At 41.4% G+C, this 25,012-nt stretch overlaps 2 protein-coding genes across 2 annotated transcripts in view; both read right to left on the minus strand.

Annotated features, from left to right (window-relative positions):
- The window catches only part of abtb2b (ankyrin repeat and BTB (POZ) domain containing 2b), an 89,970-nt gene extending 87,676 nt beyond the window's left edge, over positions 1 to 2,294 (minus strand). Inside the window, exon 1 of the mRNA XM_033968035.2 lies at positions 1,023 to 2,294. Coding sequence (XP_033823926.1) covers positions 1,023 to 1,905 — 883 coding nt within the window. The 5' untranslated portion in view covers positions 1,906 to 2,294. The remainder of the gene's footprint in view (positions 1 to 1,022) is intronic.
- A 3,513-nt stretch (positions 2,295 to 5,807) lies between these two features.
- b4galnt4a (beta-1,4-N-acetyl-galactosaminyl transferase 4a) overlaps positions 5,808 to 25,012 on the minus strand; it is a 258,847-nt gene continuing 239,642 nt past the window's right edge. Inside the window, exons 10-20 of the mRNA XM_033967912.2 lie at positions 19,053 to 19,199; positions 16,303 to 16,412; positions 13,442 to 13,542; positions 13,299 to 13,372; positions 10,993 to 12,286; positions 9,715 to 10,097; positions 9,462 to 9,615; positions 9,308 to 9,380; positions 8,440 to 8,593; positions 8,240 to 8,366; positions 5,808 to 8,164 (exon numbers count right to left, since the gene is read on the minus strand). Coding sequence (XP_033823803.1) covers positions 8,050 to 8,164; positions 8,240 to 8,366; positions 8,440 to 8,593; positions 9,308 to 9,380; positions 9,462 to 9,615; positions 9,715 to 10,097; positions 10,993 to 12,286; positions 13,299 to 13,372; positions 13,442 to 13,542; positions 16,303 to 16,412; positions 19,053 to 19,199 — 2,732 coding nt within the window. The 3' untranslated portion in view covers positions 5,808 to 8,049. The remainder of the gene's footprint in view (positions 8,165 to 8,239; positions 8,367 to 8,439; positions 8,594 to 9,307; positions 9,381 to 9,461; positions 9,616 to 9,714; positions 10,098 to 10,992; positions 12,287 to 13,298; positions 13,373 to 13,441; positions 13,543 to 16,302; positions 16,413 to 19,052; positions 19,200 to 25,012) is intronic.

Consider the following 25,012-nt stretch of genomic DNA (forward strand, 5'->3'; position numbering starts at 1 on the left):
CACAAATTGTCTTCAAATCTTCAGTATTGATACCTATTCAGCGAGTTTCGATGCTAGTTTTAGTATCGATTAGCATCTGAATTTCAATTTTACAAAGGAACACCACCACTAGAGTCTTTTTGGAGCCTGGTAAAGAAAATATATACAGCATTTTTACAATAAACTGACTCTATCTCCATGACGACGGGTTTGTGTTAATACTGTGTCGAAAGCTTTGTCAAACCAGGTCTGTTTTTGGATTGTTTTAAAGTAAAAAAAAGACTTCAGGACTAAGTTATGGCTCCTCTCCCCAACCCTCATGAGTTTGACAAAGAGCAGGCCAACAAATGGGCAGGGCCTGGGCCGCACAGCTGGGATCAGGGATGCGGTCAGTGGAGGGTGGAGGAAAGGGATAAGGAGAGAGGATTTTTGGAGGAGTAGAGCCAAGCAGCGGGGGAGTGGACAGGAGCAGGGAATAACAGAACATAAACTACAACAGAACAAGATCCAAACATGTGGCGCTGCTAAAAGTCAATCAGAGAAATGAGAATAGGCCAATCAAAGTTCTCCCCGTGGAGCAGCCCCTAAGAAAAAAGCTCTGTGTCTCAATCAGAACCTTATGCAATGTTTTCTCAACACTGACAGGCCAAATCAGCAACATATCTGTCATACAGCAGCAGGAGAAAGCAGCTATTGTACCAGAGGCAGAGCAGCTCACCTTTTCCGAGAGAGTGTGGAAAGTAGTGACCAGGGTGTGCAGAGTGACACATGCACACTGACACACAGCAGAGGAGACGGGGCTTTTACACAGACTGACAGTGATAGTGACAGAGACACAAACACGTGGAGCTTTGATGTTTCCTGCTCAAACAGAGAGAGAGAAAAAGCTCCAGGACTAAACAAAAGTGTAACTCCACAGTGAAGTGTCAGAACAGACACGTGGAGACTCACAGGACTCAGGTTTATTGTTGTGCATTGCTGAGTTTGTGCCAGGTCATAAAAGGGCGCACACTTGTGTGTAAATAAAGTTGAGACATATTTACCGCTGGCGTTCTTGCCGCAGATCAGGTGCTCGTGCTGCTGCAGGACGCCCCACAGCTCTGCGTCATTGTTCACGAGCCCCTCCAGACTCTCCGCGCTCACGGGGCACGCGCCTGACCCAGCCTCCGGACCCGCGTGACCCCTCTCTGCCATCAGGACCCGCGCGCCGATCTCCTCCACCAGAGCCTCCACGCACGCGGTCAGGCAGATCGCCGCGTGCTCGTGGATGCGCACGGAGATGCGCGTGTCCACCATCCAGCGGAAGAAGCGGCCCACGGACAGACTCAGGCCGCAGCGCGCGGACTTGCCCTTCCTCAGCAGCTCCCCCGCGCTCATGCAGTACATGGAGATGGCTCTGACTGTGGCGGACACGCAGTGGTCAGCCAGGGCCCAGCTCAGGATGAGTCTGATCCCACTCTGCACCTCGAAGCGCGTGCAGCGGCAGTGCATGACGCTCAGGCGCTGCGCTTCTCTGGAGATGCGGATGAGCGCCCTGCGGAGGAGCCCGGACAGTTTCCTCACGGCCTCGGGGGAGAAAACAGCAGAAACTCCCCCTTTGGAGAAACCGCCGGCCACTCTGCGCAGGATCTTTGCGACTTCCTCCTCAGTCCAGGGGAACTCCTCCAGCTCTGGTAACCGCGGACACTTGGAGAAGATGTCCTCTGGGTCCTCGGGCAGGACCGTGTTGACCGTGTCCCAGCTGTTGTTCCTGCTGTTCATGGAGCCGGAGTAGTACCACCAGTTGCCCCGGTGCGGAGCCGTCATGAAGGCTTGGGAGTTGGACTTGGAGGAGGACAGGCTGAGGGACTTACAGGAGTCTCCTGCGCCGTACCCCGAGTCCAGAGTCAGGTCCTCCAGGGTTTTCATGTTGCTGACACCGGCCATGTTGTACAGAGCCAGGGCGGCGCGGCTTTGGACGTGCGCTTTACCTGCGCGCAGCTCCTGTCAGGCTGGAACAACTGGTTAAACTCTGCAGCTTTCACTCATGCTGCAAACTCGAGCTCAAAGCAAATCCAGCTGAAACCCTGCTGTGTTTCCCTCATTCAAATAAAAAGTCACAAAATCTCACCTTTTCCCTTGGACAGAAAAAGCAGATCGAATTTGAAACTTCCTTTAAACTTCCCAAAGACCAGATGTGTGGAGAAAATAACTCCTCTGTCTGTGAAACCAAACGAGTAAAGTTCATTGATAAATTCCGTAGAGCAGCCACAACAAACTCCAAACGCGTCCTCGCTCCGTCTCCGTGTTTGAAAGTCCGAGTTTACTTCATCTGCGCTGAGCCTGATGCGCGCACTGCAAAGACTGACGTGGAGAGGCGGGGCAGAGGCGCAGAGGAGCCGCGCACCAATCACAGCACGACCCAATGTGCGCGTTAAGCAATCACAGAGAAGCTCCAAACTCCAACAACTTCTGCTATTTTAACCACAGTGGACCGTAACTGTGCGTAACGCGAGCACTGTCTGGAGATGACACTGTGACATGTCTCAAATCAGTGACACAAGTGACGCAACGGGCTTTCCCCATTTATATTTCACAACAAAACAAACACAAAGCAGCTTCAGAGTCAGACCTCACGCCCCAGACCCTATAGAGATGTGAATATAAGGTCTGATCTAAAGAAAAAAAGCAAAAACAAAGCCACACAACCTGCTGCTGCTGAGTGACTGATCCAAACGCTTAACTCCAGCCTGAACACGGGGCGCGTGAGCCTCGAGGGGCGGGGTCCTGTTGACTTTTAGTGAGAAAGGCTTATAGAAAGTGTGGTTAAAAGCTTTGAAAGGATTTTGTCACACCTGCAGCGCGCGTTTACAGCTCTTTCTTCAGAAATCTGTGGATCTCTCTGGAGAATTATAATATCACTGCAGCTCTGTGATTAACGCCAGTGAAATCCTATAGGTTTATGTCCAAAACAAAGTGTGCGTGAGCAGAATGCGTCATTTATGGATCAGTGTGTGAAGACGGTGTGTGTGTGTGGGGGGGTGTGTGCGGGTGTGTGTGTGTGTGGGTGTGTGCGTGTGTGTGTGTGCGCGCGCGCGTGGGTGTGTGTGTGTGGGGGGGGGGGGTGCGTGTGTGTGTTGGGGGGGGGGGTGCTACAAGTCATACTCTGAGTAAAATCACATGGGCTGAGATAAAAAAGAGTCATCAGTGCGCACATACCGAGACAAGTGCGTCTGTGAGGAGTGAGTCTGTGAGGAGTGAGTCTGTGAGGAGTGAGTCTGTGAGGAGTGAGTCTGTGAGGAGTGCGTCTGTGAGGAGTGAGTCTGTGAGGAGTGAGTCTGTGAGGAGTGAGTCTGTGAGGAGTGAGTCTGTGGAGTGTGTCTGTGAGGAGTGTGTCTGTGAGGAGTGCGTCTGTGAGGAGTGAGTCTGTGAGGAGTGAGTCTGTGAGGAGTGCGTCTGTGAGGAGTGAGTCTGTGAGGAGTGAGTCTGTGAGGAGTGAGTCTGTGAGGAGTGAGTCTGTGAGGAGTGAGTCTGTGAGGAGTGAGTCTGTGAGGAGTGAGTCTGTGAGGAGTGAGTCTGTGAGGAGTGAGTCTGTGAGGAGTGAGTCTGTGAGGAGTGCGTCTGTGAGGAGTGCGTCTGTGAGGAGTGAGTCTGTGAGGAGTGAGTCTGTGAGGAGTGAGTCTGTGAGGAGTGAGTCTGTGGAGTGTGTCTGTGAGGAGTGAGTCTGTGAGGAGTGAGTCTGTGAGGAGTGTGTCTGTGGAGTGTGTCTGTGAGGAGTGAGTCTGTGAGGAGTGAGTCTGTGAGGAGTGAGTCTGTGAGGGGTGAGTCTGTGAGGGGTGAGTCTGTGAGGGGTGAGTCTGTGAGGGTGAGTCTGTGAGGGGTGAGTCTGTGAGGAGTGAGTCTGTGAGGAGTGAGTCTGTGAGGGGTGTGTCTGTGAGGAGTGAGTCTGTGAGGAGTGCGTCTGTGAGGAGTGAGTCTGTGAGGAGTGAGCGCAAAGGCTTCATGAGACAGAAGAAGAGTTTATTAAAACCAATCATTCAGTACTGACTATTTGCAGTGGTTTTTATTCTGCTCTCTTCTCTTTTAATGTTAATTTTATGATGATTATTTGTGATTATTTATGTTTTGATTTGTGTGATTTTAATGTCTTTCTTATTCTGTAAAGCACTTTGAATTACCTTGTGTACGAATTGTGCTATACAAATAAACTTGCCTTGCCTTGCCTTGCAGTGATTAAAGAAGTACTCAGTTGTTACTTAAGTAAAAGTACAGACACCAGAGGGAAAAACATACTCAAGTAAAAGTATCATATGAAAAAACTACTCAAGTAAAGAAATACTCAAGTAAAAGTATCATAAGAAAAAAAAGAAAAAAAAACTTAAGTAAAAGTATGAAAATGCCCTTTAAAAAATGTACTTACAGTTAAAAAGTAAACAAGTCTGAGGTCTTAAAATGTAGTGATTTTGATAAAGTTTTATGCTGTTTTTTGTTTAACAGAAACAAGTGAATCATTATTTTTCACTAACTGCTTTAATTTTATTATTATTATTATTATTATTATTATTATTATTATTATTATTACAAATGTATTAAAAATAAACCCCCAGTCTTTTCAGCAGCTCTCAAACTATAATAAAAAATACTTTTACTTTTCAGTCCTGTTCAAAAATGTAGTGAAGTAGAAAGTACAAATACTGCTCTCAAATGTAGTGTAGTACAGTAAAAGTAAAAAGTATCTAGGCTGCTTAAAAATGTACTTGAGTCACTACTTTCACTTTGTTCCATTCCTTTATCATCTACATTAAGATAAAGCATCGTTCACATGTTTTATTTCTCTTCTATGTGTAAAAACTGACCACATTTTATAGACAAGACATAGTGTGACCAAGAGCGGAAAGAGTGACACAGCAAATACACACACACTGAAACACACACTCACACTGAAACACACACACTGAAACACACACACACTGAAACACACACACACTGAAACACACACTCACACTGAAACACACACACACTGAAACACACACTCACACTGAAACACTCACACTGAAACACACACGCTCTGAATCACCGTCTGCCAAAATAAAAAGGGAGTGACCCGCAGCTCTGTGGACCTCCTGGTTTGTTGTAATGACATCAGACAGATCACAGGAGGTTCACACTTGCCTCAGACTCTCACACCAAACAGCCGGGTGGGGACAGGACCACCTCATCATGGACCACCTCATCATGGACAGGACCACCTCATCATGGACAGGACCACCTCATCATGGACAGGACCACCTCATCATGGACAGGACCTCCTCATCATGGACAGGACCTCCTCATCATGGACCTCCTGTGCTGTGTTCAACCAGGAGTACCTCATCATGGACAGGACCACCTCATCATGAACCTTCTGCGTTGTGTTCAGGCAGGACCACCTCATCATGGACAGGACCACCTCATCATGGACCTCCTGTGCTGTGTTCAAGCAGGAGTACCTCATCATGGACAGGACCTCCTCATCATGAACCTCCTGCGCTGTGTTCAGGCAGGACCACCTCATCATGGACAGGACCACCTCATCATGGACAGGACCACCTCATCATGGACAGGACCACCTCATCATGGACAGGACCACCTCATCATGGATAGGACCTCCTCATCATGGACCACCTCATCATGGACAGGACCATCTCATCTCAGACTTCCTGTGTGATGTTCAGACTGGATGACCTCATCATGAACCTCCTGCTCTGTGTTCAGGGGTTAGAAAAGTGGCATTTCGAAAAGTCAAAATCAGATCGAAAAATAAACCAAACCCACGTCCCTCACATATGACAAGAATAAAACATTTTTCTCTATAATTATTTATTTCTTTGAACACAGTATGAAAGTATCAGCTACACTTTACAAAAGCGTCAGAATGCCAACAGCACCCTCTTGTGGACATTGAAGGCAACAAGTACCATTTTCATGTGATGCTGTGCAGGATGAAGAGAAAGATGATGAAACCAGGAGAGAATATGCACAAGACAAAAAACTAATAAAAGCTTGAAAAGAATGACTGTGAGGATAATACATTTTATTTGCAAAAAAACAGATTGAAATAAAGGAACAATACATTCTTAAACCCACTCTCTACAAAACAATTTCACAGAAATTACTTTGGAATGTCGTCCCATTTGTTTTTGAAATGTATTTACTTGCATTTATTCCTATTTGTTTTGTCATTTATAAATAGAAATGCTAAAGGTTGAACAGTTTACAACTTTATGGCAACAACAGTGACCTAGAGGGCGCTGGAACAATCCTACAGTCAGTAATCACTTCACCCTGCGACTGTCTGATAGAAATACTGCGTTACATGAACAGGGTCATAGAGATTTCAGCTAAACGAACAGGAGCTGCAGCTGCCGGGACGTCTCCATCGGGCGTCCTGTTTACAGTAGTAACTCTGACCATCCTCAGCTCTGGGCTTAGACGAGATCCTGACACTATAAATAGTTTAAAATACACTGCCTGGTCAAAAAAAAAAAATAAGATCACACACTTGGACGACCTGTGGCATTGTTTGGATTTCGCTTCTGCAACGTCACAACATTTATTTCCATCCAGTGTTGCGTTAATTTTTCACCTGTTGCACTGATGATGGTCGAGTCTGACGCTGCTCAAAGCTTCTCCAGCTCATCCCAAAGATTCTCAATGGGGTTAAGGTCTGGACTCTGCGGTGGACAATCCATGTGTGAAAATGACGTCTCATGCTCCTGATCCACTCAACGAATTTGAGCTCAACGAATCCTGGCATCGTCATCTTGGAATATGCCCAAAAATCCACTGATGGAATAACCTGGTCATTCAGTATATTCAGGTTTTTGAGCGCAGATTGTTGCTGAATCGGACCCATTTGCTTAGTTAAATCCAGGTGGCGACTCTTTTCTTTATGGCCAGGCAGTGTATCTATCCATAATCTCTTGCTCAGAGCTGGGACGGCATCATTTCTATCCTCCAGCGATGCTGCAAAACAAGGCACTCTCAGCGGGACGACGTGCCTCTCGTCCTACACAGTACCGCGAATCTAACCCTTTTGATAACAATATTTCACTCATCTGTTTTTGCGTTTTAAAGTTACAGTTTATATTAAGGTCCTATTTGTAAAGTCCAGTAATTAGGCCATTTTATGAAAGCTTATTTTTATCATTTTGGTGCTCTTAAGGACATCATTAGCAGAGTTAAACGTGTAAACGGTTCACAAGTACAGTGTATGAGAACTAAAGCACCCGATCATTAGTACATCAACTATGTACAAAGCCATGAGAATAAAATCAAATTTAAATAATCTGACAAAACCCTGAAGTTAATTTAAAACAAGTCTCCCGGACGTAATATGCCATAATAATATAATATAATATAATCTGCATGTGAAACTCCAATAGCAGCAAAGCCAAATATCCTCTGAAACATAAATACATAAATAAAAACATGAGAGTCGCATGAATGGGAAGTTCAGCAGAGTCCTGGCTAATAACTAAATCTCTGATGTGATAAGCCACGACCTACGTACCAGGAGTGCTTTACAAACATCACTGTATTAATGATATTCAACAGGTAGTAGTTCATTAAGAAATATTTTTGATGAAAAACAGTTTCCTATTTCACCTACGGCACCAGTTCTGAATCTACTGGAGTAACATGTCGACACATTCAGTTAAGCACTCGCAGAAAAGATCTTAGGTTGTCTTCATGTCCCCTTGTACAAAAGGTGCTGGACACAAAATCAGACCCACAAACGCACACGCACACGCACTCGTACACACTCGCACACACACGCAGCTGATTGACCGTCTGTGTTTAAAGATTGCACCAAAAAGGACAGAGAGAAGCCGCCCAAAAAGTCCTCTCTGTGGACAGTAGTAGAGTCAGTGAGGCAATGTCATAAGTCAAAATGCGTAAACACGACGCTTTCAAAATCCTGGTCCATTTCCTCCTCTGCGCCGCACGGGACGATGGTGAAACACAGGCTTGTTTCCTAAAGGAGTTTAAGCGCTCCCTCGCTCACAGTGGATCTGCTGTCCTTTGGCCTCCTGACCAGAGGGGGCGGTGCTATCCTTTAGGGCTTTTCTTGTTCTGCGCGTTCCACATGCCCCGTTTGGAGTGGTAGTAGTGGAAAAAGTTCCTCAAACGGAGCCGCTCCACTTCTAATCCATTTTGCAACACTCTGAGGAGGAATCGTTTTGTATTTTTTTAATTTGAAAGACACATAAATAATTTTCCAGACAGGTATAATCATTACCTGTCCAGCAGCTCCCAGTCCTCTCCTCCCCAGCGATCTTTAAATTCCTCTGTGTTCATCCCTCCGATCTTATCAAAATCAGACTTGTAGATTCCAAAAAGGCCAAATCCGTTGACCTCCCAGTAACCTGACAGTGACAGAGGAAACAGACATGTATTTACCCTGTTATTTCATGTACATCATCAGGTCAGGACTCGTACCGTCAGGCTCGTGTGGGGAGCTGCCACAGCTCAGCCTCATGACGATGGGGGCGAAGGCCAGACGTCCCTCCACACAGTGTTTCCTGATGCTCTCCAGGATGTTCATGGGGAAGTGAATGTGCAGGTCACACAGGAACACGATACTGTGACTGTCCTGGAAACAAGAACAACATTTATTTATACACATTATCATTAGTTTGGATTAGTATCAGCCTGATCTACAATAAAAAGATTCCTCTATAAATCTCTGTTACATGTTCATGCAAATTCTGCCACAAGGGGTCAGCAAAGACACATTAAAGCTTTTCCATGTGAAAAGTGTGGATTGGTTTAAATAAAGCAGAATAAATGTTGTCCATATTGTGAGCAGAGACTGTTACACCCAGAATAAGTGTCTATTTACAGTAACAAAGACACTTTATCTCAGTCGACAGATGAGTGACGGCTCTTTCATGTCTCCATGACAACACTGACAGACAGTCGACAGATCACTGTCCACGCTCCTCGGCCCGGGGCTGTGTGAATGTACGAGAGAAAGAAAGAGAAAGAGAGAGAGACACACCGACAGAGAGACAGAGACAGGGAGAGACAGACAGAGGGAGAGACACAGGAGGCACCGGGCACAAATAACCTGAGACGGGGAGCGGATGTGACAGCCATGACAAACATATGACAGGGAAATGCAGCCAGGAGTCAGAGTGATTCTGTGGCTGCGCCGGGCTGAGGGTGGAGCAGAGATAAGGTCCAGGCCCGTCACAGAGCGTCTGACGCGTTCATAATTCATGAGTGTTCTGCCTGTCCATCAGCTCAAAGGGCATCGGTCAAAGTGGGTGAGTGACCTTCATAACTGACATATATTACTCCTTACTTCTATCGTGTCAACCCCGATCTGAAGTCCAGCCGAGCGCTCAAAGTTTCCTTCTCTCCTGAGATACTCATATCTATCAAAACAAATACACAAACATATTCTTCATACATAATGCATTAGAGTTATATTTTGAACACGTCCTGTGCGCACAGACCTGGGGACACTGCTCTCTCTCAGCGCCTGCTCCACATCCATGTCCTCACTCTCAAAGTCCACGATAATCACGCTGAAGTTGTCGTCCTTGGTCTGACGATGGAGATTCTCCATGTCGGAGATAAACTGTTGGACCCAGCGAGCCTGGTTTTTCACTGCACAAAAGAGAGGAAGCGTTAAGAAGAGAAATGGTGAAAAGGTCAATTGATCGGTTCATATTGATTGTGAATAAAGTAACTTCTCCTTTGTCTGACCTGGCACAACGAAGTGAACCATTACATCTCTCCTCCACTGCAGCATGACAGGCTGGCAGAGCAGGGGTTTGGCGTAGGCAGTGCTCCAGGCGGTGGGTCCGGAGCGAGCGGGGGGCTTGTTGGAGGGGGGCGGGGGCTGGGTGACGTGGCCGGGTGCGGCGGCGGCGGAGGGGGCGGCAGCAGGAGCAGACGCCAGTATAGAGTCAGTGTTCTCCGGGCTCTCGTCTCCCTGTCTGCTGCGATGCAAAAGCAGGTAAATATATTCAGACAGTCGCACCACGCTGCGGCCGCGCTCCATCAGCTCCAGCTCCACCAGGTACCGGTTCCCCCGAGCGGAGTCACGCCGCTTCTCCACGTTTATGATCCGCAGGAGGGTGTAGATCCTGTGGTGCATAGAGCAGACGAGGTTTCAATGATTAGAAACAGAACACAAAAATCAATAAATCAATAACTTTTCCTTATAATTTATTTCATTTATGTGGAATAAACATTGTACCTCAAATAATCACAACACATGAATCATAAGAGGAAGTTCCAATTTATTTTTTCACTTTGGTAATTTTTGTTCATCAGTTAATGTGCTGTATTTTTATGTTTTATTTTTTAATTAAAGGGTTTTCTAATCTGTAATAATGTTGTTTCCTCGTCACAATCAGACCTGGAGTTGTGTTTTTTTGTTTCATTCTCACACGTTTAAGACGCAAACCCTGCATATACAAGGTGGAAAACACTCTGTTCCACCTTGTGATGTCATCATGTGGTGATACAGGAAGTGCTCCACTGTGTTTTTAAACTCCACACACCTTCATTTCTAGAATCAGTTGGATAATTTCAGCCCTAGAATCGCCAGTTTCTACTGAACTAAAGGTAAAAGTAGCATGAAAACTACCACTTCATGACATCACAAGGTGGAACGGAGCGTTTTGAGCTTTGGAGATGTTACAGACTCATAATAAAGTGTTACTCAAACATGTGTGAATGAAACAAAACACAACTCCAGGTCTGTTTTTGATGAGGAACCAGCATTAAAACATGGCTTAAACTTCACAAGAGTCAATTTTGCATCGTGTATTTTCTGGAGTATAAGTCGCACCAGCCAAAAAATGCTTAATAATGAAGAAAAAAAACATACATTTCACGTATAAATCGCAGTATAAGTCGCACCCCTGGCCAAACTATGAAAAAAAAGTGTACGGTAATATAGGACATTATAAATACTGAAAAAAAAACCTCCATTTCTCGCTCTGAATAACCCCCCGTCGGTCTCTTCCGCCTTACCCTCCGTTGCGTTCGTTGAGCTTCTCCATGTACTGCGCCAACACGTCCACGACCTCGCTCTCCGCCAGCTGCAGGTTCCCCGACACGTTACATCGCAGGTCGTTCCAGTCGGACCTCAGCAGCTCAAAGTCCATGGGGTTCACAGAGAAAGTGCGTTGCCAGTTGATGCTTTCCTCCGCCCACCCCGGCCTCGGCTCCACCTCCTCGTAACTGTAGTCCGACAACTCCCCTTCCTCCGGCTCCGGCTCTACGTCCGGTTCTTGGTCTGGATCTGGGTTGGATCTGTTTATTTCCGGGTCGAATTCCGGTTGATTCGGGTCTTGGTCCCTCGGATGTGATTCTGTGATTTCGGAAGTTCTGAGGTAAGACGTGACGCGTATTTGTGCGTTGTGCGTCGTGTTTAAAGGAGGTAGAGGCGTAACCGTTTTCTTTATACCGTGATAATCCCCTTTTCTTTTCATTTTCTCTATCTGCTTTTCCACGACGGACTTGTGCACACTTCCGTTCTGTATGCTGCCATTTTGAGGACCGGTTTTATCTTTTAACGGAGGCCAGAGAGGTGGACTAACGTAATTCCTTCCTCCCGTTGTGTGTCCCTTCGCTCCTACATTGACAAGTTTGGTCGTTTTCCCGTTCTGATACAAAAACACTCCGGGGAAAACTTCTCGGGGATGCCTGGACGCCTTTTCCCGCTCCTCCCTCCTCTCCCGGCGTTCCCGTTCTCTTTCTTTAGCCGGTCGAGGTCTCGTTATGTAGATTTTAGTCTCCTCTTTCTTTTTGTTGTCATGGAGGTTGTTGCTATGGGCGGAGTTGGTGAGGATTTGCTTGGCACGGTTTGCGAGGACAGAAAGGTGGGATTTTTGCGGGAAGAGTAAGGAATTTTTGTTAAGTTTAGGCGGAGAGTCCGGATCCTTGTCTCCTTCCGGTTCTTCCGGACCGGTTCGGATCCACGACAGGGATCGGCCACGCACCACGCTGTACGCATCTGACTGGAAAGCGCCACGTTGGATTTCCGAAGGCACTTTTCCCATGTTTCCTCGTACCCACTCTCTATCCCGATCTACAAAGTGCCGTCTTCCTCTCCGTTGCATGATCCGGTTCAGCGCGTCTTCATCCTCGTCCGCCTCCTCTTCCTCTGGTTCTCTGGCGCCGGTGGTAGGAGGAGCCGGCCTCGCGCGACGGGAATGTTCGGGATTGGCAGTGTGGCTGGTTTGGCTGGGTTTTTTGGGCGGAGGAGTACCAACAATCTCGGCTTCGTCTTCGGTGTCTACGACTTCTTCTTCCTCAAGGAAATCTGGATTGAAAAAAGGAAACGGAAAAACAAAACAAAAAATAACGGATATATTGAATACGGGGATACATTTATGGATTTCTGATTACGGATGCTATGGAATTTACCAACATTTTAACATCTTTTAAGCTGCTTTTTGTAACTTATTCTGGTGAAAGGACTGTCAAATTGCTTGTTTTCATAGAGATATTGCTATGCCAGAAGCGTTGAATGGACAGAAATGATAACATCAGGCAAAGTTACAGGTCAAATCCCTGCAGAGGCGAGCCCACTCACATTAAAAGGTTTATATTAAGCTATTTTCTGATGTTTTAATGCTGTTTCCTCATCAAAAACAAACCTGGAGTTGTGTTTTGTTTCATTCACACATGTTTAACACACAAACAAACCTGCATATTTAGGCTTCTGAGTTCTTATCGCAACCTAAAAACACTCTGTTCCACCTTGTGATGTCATCATGTGGTAATACAGGAAGTGCTTCACTGTGTTTTTAAACTCCATTCACTTTCACTGGAATCGTTTGGATAATTTCAGCCCTGGAATTGCCAATCTCTAAAGAAACTAAAGGTAAAATGCAGCTGTTAACTTAAAAACTACCACTTGATGACATCACAAGGTGGAACAGAGCATTTTGAGGTTTGGAGATGGAGACAGACTAAGTGTTACTCAGACATGTGTGAATGAAACAAAACACAACTCCAGGTCTGTTTTTGATGAGCTAACGACATTATAACATGACTTAAACCTCACAACGGGAAGATTTTGTGTCAAACTGGACTTTTAAGAATATTTTTCAATGTTTTAATGAGCAAAAAAACACCTGTAATTCAACAAATACAAAACAAGGAGGTGACAATCCCGACTCTACCTTCATCATGTCAAAATTCGCAGTATTCCCAGGACATTTGTGATTGTGAAATAACTGGTAATGTGCTCAGATTTATCCAAGAAGAGGAGGAAAGGGAATCAGCAATGCACATTTACGTCTGCGCATCGGTGTTTTATTCTTAGTTACCATCTGGGTTGGGGAAAAAGAACGGCCTGTCATCCTCCTCCTCATCCATCTTCATGTATTTGTAGAAGCCAAACCTGGGAAACATAACGAGGCACAGTCAGACGCGTTATCACAAGACGCCGGTGTGTACAAACTGTCCTTACCTTTCCAAGTAGATGGGAGACTCTCTGTAGAAACACTTGTTCTCTCGCTCCATATGTGTCAGACGTGTGAAGTCGTTGGGGTATACGAACGACAGATACACCTAAAAAAAGAAGGAAAAGAAGGACGAAATGTAATAAATTCACAGTAATCACAACGCTGCACGGTTGTAAAGATGCTGTAAGGATTTTCACAGGTTTTGTTATGAGTCCAGGCAGCTGCAGTACCACAAATTGTCCTGTAGAGGGAGGAAGCACATAACACTGAAGCTGAAGCAGTTATAAGAGTCGGGATAAGGGTCACTGCATATGAAAGATATAAAGCATTTGTTTAGTTTTTTAACAGTTCATAATGTGCACTATTTGGATCAGTTTTATTCTAGATACTATTACCATTATATTTTATGTAACTTGTTTTATGGCAATTCATTTAAGGATGAGAAAATTTGGGAAGATTTGAACATAGTCATGTTATAAAGACAAGAAAATTATTATTTTTTTTATTATTTTACTTTAAAAAAATATATATAATCCCTATGTCTGTAAGGCATGATTTTGTATATTTATTATTATTATTATTATTATTATTATTATTATTATTATTATTATTATTATTAATAATAATATTATATTTTTTATCCTTATTGTGTATTTATTTTTTATTTTTATTTTATTTTTTAGCATTAGCATGGTTATATTAAAAAGACAAGAAAAAAAGCATTTTTTATGATTTAATATATATATTTTTATATATATAATCCATACGTCTGTAAGGCATGATTTTGTATTATTATTATTATTATTATTATTATTACGATTATTATCATTATTGTTATTTTTTATTCTTATTGTGTATTTATTTATTTTTATTTTATTTTTATTTTTTTCTCTTTGTTTATGCCCATCAAAAGGGGATAGGTGAGAGTTGTGGGGTCTAAAAAGGGGAAAAATGTGATCAAAATGTAACTTGTATAACTGCAGATGACATCAATACTTCAATAAAAAAAAATGTATCACAAAAAAAGAAAAAGAGATCCAGGTAACAGATAAACAAAATAGAATACGTGATGTTTTTGTTGGAGCCTTTAACGCTCTGATACTAAAGTAGAAAACAAGCCAGTTGGTTGCAGTTTAATTACAACATGCAGAAAAGCAGACTGGTCCAAAACATGTTCAAACTTCACACCAAACATCCGAACGTGAGAAAGAAACGCAACAACTTTGGATAAACATAAATAAATCAAGATTGAGATTTTTTAACCGAGAGATTCACAGCCAAACCTCTGTCACTAAAAGCATTGGGTTTGCAGTATCGATAGTATTGGCACGATACTAAAATATTACCTCGATACTACGGAACAGACTCGATACTAATGGTCCATGGGCGTATACTAATCTATGTGTCTTATATTTGTTCTAATCCAGCTCAAGATCTTTATAAAACTACCCAAAAAGGTTCATTTCTGTCGTCTGAATATGACTTTTAGTATCGATACCTGCGCAAATGAGTGTCTAGTTTCGATACGAGCTTTAGAATCAATAATTATCTGATTTTTGATACTTTTGACAGCTGTAGTTTGGAGTTCAGAAAAAAAAAATGGAAGGAAACTGAAGGATTTGGACTGAACCCGACCAAACAAATATGTATTTAAAGCCGTTGTATTTGTTTTTAATACGACAGGAACAAGAAAGCAGTGAAGTGGCTGATGGGAAATACTTAATGAGCTCATATTTCGTCATTTTTTGATCTGATATAATGTCGTTTCCTCATCAAAAAACAGACCTGGAGTTGTGTTTTGTTTCATTCACACATGTTTGACACACAAATCCTGCAAAGACAAGGTGGAAAACACCCTGTTCCACCTTGTGATGTCATCATGTGGCGATACAGGAAGTGCTTCGTTGTATTTTTAAACTTCACACACCTTCACTAGAATCATATGGATAATTTCAGCTCTGGAATTGCCAATCTCTACTGACCTAAAGGTAAAAAAGGGGCTGTTAACCCTTTAAAGACTGAGCACATTACAGCTCGCCTGGACTTTTTTTCTGTTTTTAGCCATAAAAATCACGTCAGCATGTACTTTTGCCTTTTTTTTCTCCAACTTCCTTTATTTTACACCTCTATCCATCCTTATTTTTCCTTTGACGCATCAAATAACTGACTGGAAGAATCCCGGCGGCACCTGCGCTCTGATTGGACGATGTTAAGCACATGACCATAATGACAGTGACATATTTAAACCGCCTCGTGCCTCTGCTTTGAGACGCCGTTTGAATTCACACGATCGCGCAATCGGTTTGCGGAGTTACGGCAACGGAAAGTCCACAACCGCCAGTCTATCTGCGACGCTTTAGGGTTAAACTTGAAAACTACCTCTTCATGACATCACAAGGTGCAACGGAGCAGTTTGAGGTTTTGGAGATGCAGCCAGAGCGACTCAAACATGTGTGAATGAAACAAAACACAACTCCAGGTGTGTTTTTGATGAGGAAATGACATTATAACGCAGCTAAAAGTGTCACAAGAGTCAGTTTTGTGAAGCGTTGGACTTTGTAACGGAACAAATCGACAAGCCAGTAAAAAAAAAAAAAAGTTTCTGATGTGCAGTTTAAATCAATACACGGACTAACAAAGTGCTATGTAAAGATGTTCCCGGCTACAATCACCAGCTATAAATTTGCAGGCTCCCGTTCGATGCAATTACACACACAAACACACACAGACGTTACACTCGGGAGCCGGTTCAGCGCAGCTCTGACTCATTCTGACATTTGTGTTCTCACGTGCAGTTTCTCCTCGTAGTTTTCACTGCGTTAAAATGGCAGCTCCGTGAGGAAGGGGAAGGATCACAGGTACTTACAAACTGCAGACCCTGGTATCGCGCGATGGGGAAGTCTTTGACCACGTAGGTCGGGGAGTAGAGGCAGGCGGGCAGCACGTTCTCCAGGCGAGCGGGGTCGATCATCGGGACTAAAAACAGAGGCGGGGGTGGGTTAAACGGAGGTAAGTGTAAGAAAAGGCCTGTCACGATTACACAAGTAAATATACAGACGATAAATGATAATATTAAAACAGAATTACCCACCAAAGTATTCTAAATGTGCAATATTGTTGAAAAATATGATGAATTCAACAGTTAAGTAGTGAGTTTGTGGCTTAAATTAGTCATAAACTTCAACATAATTCAATTCTACAGCTCAAAATTTATCGTAGAACGGAAAAATAACCAAACGTTTCCCACTAGTGCAAAGAAAAAGTGAAAAAAATGATTGTTCCGCCATGATATACTGAGCGTGTTGATGGGATTATTGCGGCAGGTCTATGTAAAAGTGTAAGAATAAATAAGTTAACAGTCAAATGTCATAAAATATCTGTTCGTTACTTGCATATTCAAGAGTTTCAGACAGTTTCCTTCTTGATTTGAAGGATTTAGCATGACGACAATGTTACAACAAAATCAAAATATGTCTTTTATAGCAGTAGGTCCTGACCAAATCCTTCAAATCAGAAAGAATTGCAATTATTTACCTGAAATCTAGCAATAAATATAGATGGACAGTGGTGGAACATGAAGTAAAAGTAGGAAAGCATTGTATAGTTGTTCCTCACTATATCGCGGTTCACCTTTCGCGGTTTCGCAGATTGTTTTCGTGCAATTTTTCATGCTTTTTTACATACATATGAGCGTGCATTGTGTTGTGCGTCCTGATTGGCTGTTGGACTGTAGACCATTGTCCATCAGTCTCCTCCGTGCCGTGTCTCCTGTCCAGTACAGAATGTGTTCAGACAAATTTACATAAATGTTGGATCGCAGTGTGACTCTGAAGTGCTGTAAGTTTGCAATTTGTTTTCTCCCGGACAAAACCCACAATGTCGATGAAACGTTCTGCACCGACAAAGACGCCTACGAAGGTTTGAACTTTGAGAGAGTTTAAACGAGAGAGAAATGTGAGAAAATGTTAACGCCTGTGTGAGAAAAGTGTATAAAGTGTGTGGTGAGGAGTTTTACAGACAAAAACATAGAGAATAATGTAAAAAATAAAGCTGATACTTTGCGGATTATGACTATTGCGGGTTATTTTTAGAACGTGACCCTCGCGATAAACGAGGGACCACTGTACTAAACAAAAAAATGTAAGTATCTGTACTCTACTTACTCGTAAATTGGATACTTTTTACTTTTTACTTAGGTATCCGTACTTTCTATTCCACTACATTTTTGAACAGGTTGAGGGTTTATTTTTAACACGTTCATAATTTGAGCAAACAAAAATTTTAATAAAAACAGCTAGGAAAAATAAAAAGGCTGATTCAGTTGTTTCTTCTACAAAATTCAGGACAAATCTTTATCAAAGTCCCTGCATTTAAAGCTTCATTCGATCTCAAAACGTGCACGAAATACAGCGTGGCCCAAAAGTCACTGACGGTTGAAAAATACTCATAACTCTTTTGTTTCTAAATATTTTTATTTTATTTTTTCAGAGCATTTAGAACGACCCTTCCGACATCAACATGAGAAAATCCAGCACCGAGGAACGAACCCTCATTGTACAGTGGAACTTTGAGTCACGTGGGTCAAACTCGACATTTTAACACCAGAGACGCCCCGAGAGTAAACGCCATTAAAGGAATAATAAGTGTTTTTCAAAGACAGGGGGCAGTATGTGATCTCCACAGACCTGACTAGTCCCGATTTCTTCCTGTGGGGCGATCTTAAAGAAAAGGTGTTTGTGAATGAACCTCAGACGACTTAATAAACGACTTAAAACATGATATCGAGGATCAAATAAGAGAAATAAGCCCAGAAATGCTTTTAAATGTTATGTAAAGTGTGTTGGATCGGGCTGTTCAGGGACAAACCGAACATTTTTACTTCCTCTAGTTTAAGTCGTGATAAGTTCAACAATTATAACCGTATATATCGCCAAAAATCTCAGAAGGTTCAGTTTATCTACAGCTAAAATTTGGTGAGTAAAACTTCAGAATTATAGGAGCGACCGAAGATTTAAAAGTGTCAGTGACTTTTGTGCCACACTGTACATTTTCAACCGGGTCTTTAATACTTCTACTTAACTAGAATGTTTAACGCAATATTTTTACTTTTACGTGAGTATTTTTGTCACTACGGTAGCTGTATTTTTACTTAACAAAACTGAGCACTTCTTCGATCATTTACGCTCAGCCCCTTTCGCCACGAGAGACGTCAAAAACTACAAAAACGTTTGAGAATAAAGCACAAAATGATTGACAATAGGATCCAGCAACAGCTCTATTTGCCTGACAGTTTAACCATATACTCGACACACGAATAAAACAGCGGAAATACGATTGCATAAAACGAAATTGGACACACAAAAGACACATATATCTGTTTTTTCGATTCAACAGAGCGAATAAGAAAGAGGGCGCAATGGAACACAGCCAGTCAGGCAAAATGATAGACTTAATATAGCAAAACTGACAGCCAAATAAGACTGTGAGCCAGAGGACGAGCCAACCAGTCAATCAGACGACGTGGAGAGGAGAGGAGGGAAAAAAGAGGGCAGAAGAAGAAGAAGAAGAGGAAGAAGAGGAAGGGGGACGCGCTGAAATGATGAGTGTCAGATTTACTGCTATAGAAGGTGTCCCTCGGGTCTGGCTTCAGCATGTCGGCCCCGTGCTGAGAGCTCGGAGGCGCCGACTGCTCCGGGAGATGGATGTGACTGGCCAAGGTCTGGGGGATGTGCTCCACGCTGTTCATCTTCAAAGTCGACTCATCTGGAACACACAAGACACAGGCTGAGTCAGAGCAAGCGCCGGGACTCGGGAGGAGAGATGCCGCGTGTAAATCCGGCGGCTAATGATGTGTATGTGCTCGACTCGTGCGGTTGTTCTGTACGTATTGTTTTAGTTTGTATTTGTGTTGAGTCAAAGCCGGTGTGTTGTTTGCGTACCTGGTGTATTCAGAATCGTATCGTTCTATATCTTTTACACAGATGGTTATCGTCTGGTTCCCACGGCCTCGATCCAGAGCAAACCTGATGTAATCGTGGACTCATTTCACGACATTCATCTCACGCGCAGAGTTCAACGCTTTATTCATTGGTTTTGCTGAAATACGGCCTGTTTTTCAGTCTCTTATAATGTTTTTTTTACCTATTTATTTCCCTCGTAAACTGCCGTATTTGTTTTGATTCAGACGGACCGAGCTTGTCCCTGATTGGCTAATGCACCCGTCAATCACGGCCATCTGAACTCGGGGAGGTTCACCGGAGAACACACTCACGTTTACATAAAGTATTGAAGTGTGTGTGTTTTATCATTTATATTTAGTGTTTTATTCACTATTTCACGTAGAATTTGCAGTTTCACGTGAATTTTAACTGTTTTATGTTGAATTTTCACTGTTTCACATTAAATTTTCACTGTTTCAAGCTGAATTTTCAATATTTCATGTTGAATTTTCACTATTTCATGTTGAATTTTCACTGTTTCACGCTGAATTTTCACTATTTCAGGTTGAATTTTCACTGTTTCATGTTGAATTTTCACTATTTCATGTTGAATTTTCACTGTTTCACATTGAATTTTCACTATTTCACGTTGACTTTTCACTGTTTCATGTTGAATTTTCACTATTTCACGTTGACTTTTCACTGTTTCATGTTGAATTTTCACTATTTCAGGTTGAATTTTCACTGTTTCACATTGAATTTTCACTGTTTCACGCTGAATTTTCACTATTTCAGGTTGAAGTTTCACTGTTTCACGTAGAATTTTCACTGTTTCAGGTTGAATTTTGCTCAAAAACAAAGGCAATAAAACCTATTCTGAAATTTGCAGCAATAGAAGTACTCAGCTTTGTTACTTAACTAAAAGTACAGATACTCGAGCAAAAAAATACTCAAGTAAAAGTATCACGTGAAAAAATCCGCTGAAGTAAAAGTATAATTAAAAATAAAGAGTAAATGATGGGATTATTGTTACAGTTTAAAATGTGTTTAAGTAAAGTACAAACACTGCTCTCAAATGCAGTGAAGTAAAAGTAAAAAGTACATAGTTTTAAATGTACTTAAGTATAGTTACTGCAGTGAAGTAAAAGTTAAAAGCACCCAGTTTAAAAGTTACTTCAGTACAGATACTTTCTCTCAAGTGTAGTGAAGTAAAAGTATCTAGTTTAAAATGTACTCAAGTAAAATAGAGATACTTTCTCTCAAATGTACTAAAGTAAAAGTAAAAAATATCCAGTTTAAAAGTTACTCAAATAAAATACAGATCCATTTTTATTTATTTGTTTTTTTTACTTAAGCACAGTACTTTTCTACTTTTACTTCATCACGTTCCTCCTCTGTAAACATGTACTACTATTATACTACTATTGTACTACTATTGTACTACTATTGTACTACTATTGTACTACTATTGTACTACTATTACACTACTATTACACTACTATTACACTACTATTGTACTACTATTGTACTACTATTGTACTACTATTGTACTACTATTACACTACTATTACACTACTATTGCACTACTATTGTACTACTATTACACTACTATTACACTACTATTGTACTACTATTGTACTACTATTGTACTACTATTACACTACTATTGTACTACTATTGTACTACTATTGTACTACTATTACACTACTATTACACTACTATTGCACTACTATTACACTACTATTGTACTACTATTGTACTACTATTGTACTACTATTACACTACTATTGTACTACTATTGCACTACTATTGTACTACTATTGTACTACTATTGTACTACTATTACACTACTATTGCACTACTATTACACTACTATTGTACTACTATTGTACTACTATTGTACTACTATTACACTACTATTACACTACTATTACACTACTATTGTACTACTATTACACTACTATTACACTACTATTATCCTACTATTATCCTACTATTATACTACTATTACACTACTATTACACTACTGTTATACTACTTTTTTATACTACTATTACACTACTATTACACTACTATTACACTACTATTACACTACTATTGTACTACTATTGTACTACTATTATTATCCTATTATTATACTACTATTATAATAAAAGTGCTGACGCTGAGGCTGATTTTTCTCTGTGGCGACAGGAGAAAACAGAGATTGTGGTTAATTGCTGCAGCGAAAAGCTCAGAGCGACTTAAACACGACTGTGGAGGTTCAGCCGAGGCTAAAACTCTAATAACGAAAGAGATAAGACACGATTAGTACGAGCAGAACTTACAACTTAAACAGCCTCAAACAAGTTAGTACAAATACACGACACAATGAACCCGCTGGAGGTTTATCGTCACTTTAATCTTCTTCTTCTTCTTCTCTTTTTCTTTTACATCTTGATAAAAAGTTTGAGCCGTATCTGCCCTACCACAACTTAAGTTTTCGCTGATGAAAGGAAAACTAACCTCACGTGTATCAAAATAGGACGAAGCTGAAGTTTTGGGGAGGGAAAGAACGTAAAAAAGTAGTGAGTCATAATTATACTAATCAATGCAAAGGGAGGAGAGCGCGTGATTAATGGAACGTCAGCGCTAAGGCCTGATGTGGAGATGGGTTATAATTAACAGGGTGGTCAGCATCCCAGCGTCCTCCGGGGGCAGCGTGGGTACACACTGTGCTGCTTCTGCATTCTGGACGACCTGGAATGGTGACTCATGATAACAAAAGCAATCTGTAAAAAAAAAAAAATGTGGATCTGTTCGGTGAAACGAGGGAGTGTGTTCAGGGCAGAGCTCGTTCAGATTAATAATGGATGTTTTAAAAAGAAGACGTGTTGCGTTTGTGTCGCTGTATATCTGTGATTTATGACACCTGTGGATCATTGTGGTGTAATTTGCATATTTTAAAATCGCAATATTCGTCTAAAATCCCCCGAAAGAGACATTTGGAAACGGTTTCCACAGAAAAAAAACAAAAAACAAACAAAAAAAACAAAAAAAAAACAACAAAAAACTGGGAGCTGCAAATACTTTCTGACGCCTAAAATGAAGATAACGCTGTGTTTATTGTTTGTTTTTTTTACTTTACGCTTTATATGAGGCCTGAGCGATGTTTGTTTTTGTAGTTCTGCGAGTGTGGCGCTTATTTTAATATTTCAAGACGACAATAATCTTCCAATTTAAGATTCAATTTAAAAGAAGAACTAACACAAATAAAATACACTTTAATTAAATACACGTCGAAGCCGCAAGTTCCCGACTCCTGATCTAAAACGACTTAATAAAAGAAACAAATCCGCTGAGGTCTGAGTTCGAAAACGTCATCACAACAAAGCGCCGTGTAGCTGGTGGCGCCCCCTATGGACAGTTGCAGATCACACTTAGCGAGCGGCGGATTGTTTTTCTTAATTTGTGCCAAAATGACTATGCGGCGCTGCTGAATCCTACAGATATCACCGAATAAGAAAATAAAATTGAAGAACAAAGTACGTCACAGTGGGCGTGTACCGGTGGCGGGGAAAACGAAGGTGGATCGGCAAAGTGGTGTCTTGAAAACGAGTAATTAAAGATTCTCAAACCTGCACAAAACACTATAAATACAACTTCAGAGGGGAAATGAAAAGGGGAAACGATAAAGTATGGTTTAAAGCTCGGAAAAGTCAATTTTTCTAGAGTAGATCTGCAAAATTTAAACATTTTAGAGTAAAGTTAAAGCAGCATTAGTATTTCGGTTACAAAATGAATAGAATTTTACTTCCTAGAAAAAGCTATTCAGGTGTATCATGAAAGTTACTATATCATATTTACTACATGAAACCTGGAACAATGTAATTTGAGACGCAGTATTTATCATGTGTACAATTTATTTGCAAAAGTGATGAGTTTTTTATTTTTATTTTTATGTAATATCGTAAGATTTGAGGTGTATGGCAAGTTTTTGGGTCACTCTACTGTTTATTTATTGCAGCTCAGGTCTTTTTAATGATACTGTAGATTTAAAATAGTTTTACTGGGATTGTCCTGTTTTGTGTCAGTGACTAAAGCCATTTCAATATTATCATTTAACGCAACAATTCTCTGTAATAAAATATCGTGCTTCAAAATGTGTTATTGTGACCCAGCAACGAGGATAGAGTCAGATCTGATTAATGTGGTTTCAATTATCTCAGTGAGACTTTTCCTGGTCAAATGAATGAAAAAGCAAAAAACAACAACAAAAAAACCCAAAAAACCCCACAAACAAACAAGAAAAAAAAACAAAAAACCAAACAGGACAATTTTCAAGGACTTTTCAAATTATATAATCACTTGTTCTTGCTTTTTATACAGTTTTTGTAATTAAGACGTGGCCTAAAACCTGATGTCCACAGTAATTGCAAATTAATTCAACACCAAGGCAAACGCACTCATTATATTTACATAACCTGAACATGGCCCAGACCCAAATACGAGACGCACATTTTGCACTTTTATCGTATCGGATCAGCCTCAAACCTCCAGCACAGGCCGATATTTAGTTTTGTCCAACTTGCTGCTTAAAAAAACCCATTAAACTTAAATTTTAGACCAAATTAGACCAAATTCTGTAGCGTCCAGTCGTCCAAGCGGAACCAGTGCAGCTTAACTAGACATGTATAATAAAAAAAAGAAAATGACGTACAAAAGCAGAAACAAAAATGAGGTAATGGCTTTTTTACAGCAAGAGGAGCAAACTGGGCCGGATCTACGCAAAGTCCGACCGTAAAGACTTTATATATTTAAACCAGTTTGACCATAATTTAATGAAAGACGGTTTCCTGAGATGAACAGAGAAGATTCAACAAAGTTTATCCACTCACAAAAGCCTTTATAGCAGCTGAGGCCAAAATACTAAATAAATATTTGTTTGTTTGTTGAAGCTGTTTATCAAAATGACCAAAAAAGAGCTGAAAATCACATTACATTTACTTTAAGTACACGGTCTACTGTCCTGAACACAATTTAAATGACATAATATGGAGAAAATAATCAAAATCAGGCCTCGATATCCTCCAAAAATATCGTCAGAGTTTATCGGATGTCGCTTGCTCTGAATTCCAAACAATCGGTATCAGGATCGGTCATGAAAAGAACCCAAATCGATCAATCTTCACCTAATCCAGACATAATAAACTCGCTGTTAAATCAAATGGATTTCAGTGGCGATTTCCTGTCAGGATGTTCATTATATAAGTCCCAAAAGTCACTGACACTTTTAAATCTTCAGTCGCTCCTATAATTCTTACGTTAAACTCACCAAATTTTAGCAGTAGATAAACCGAACCTTCAGAGATTTTTGTCAATATATACAGTTATAATTGTCACTTACACTTGAACTTATCACGACTTAAACTAGAGGAAGGAAAAATTATGTTTTTTAAGTGTCCACCATTTTCAGTTTGTCCCTGAACAGCCCGATCCAACACACTTTACATAACATTTGTCGTTTATTGTCTGAGGTTTATTCACAAACACCTTTTCTTTAAGATCGCCCCACAGGAAGAAATCAGGACTAGTCAGGTCTGTGGAGATCACATACTGCCCCCTGTCTTTGAAAAACACTTATTATTCCTTTAATGT

This window comes from Periophthalmus magnuspinnatus, chromosome 6, assembly GCF_009829125.3.
Source record: "Periophthalmus magnuspinnatus isolate fPerMag1 chromosome 6, fPerMag1.2.pri, whole genome shotgun sequence".
Taxonomy (NCBI): Eukaryota; Metazoa; Chordata; class Actinopteri; order Gobiiformes; family Gobiidae; genus Periophthalmus; species Periophthalmus magnuspinnatus.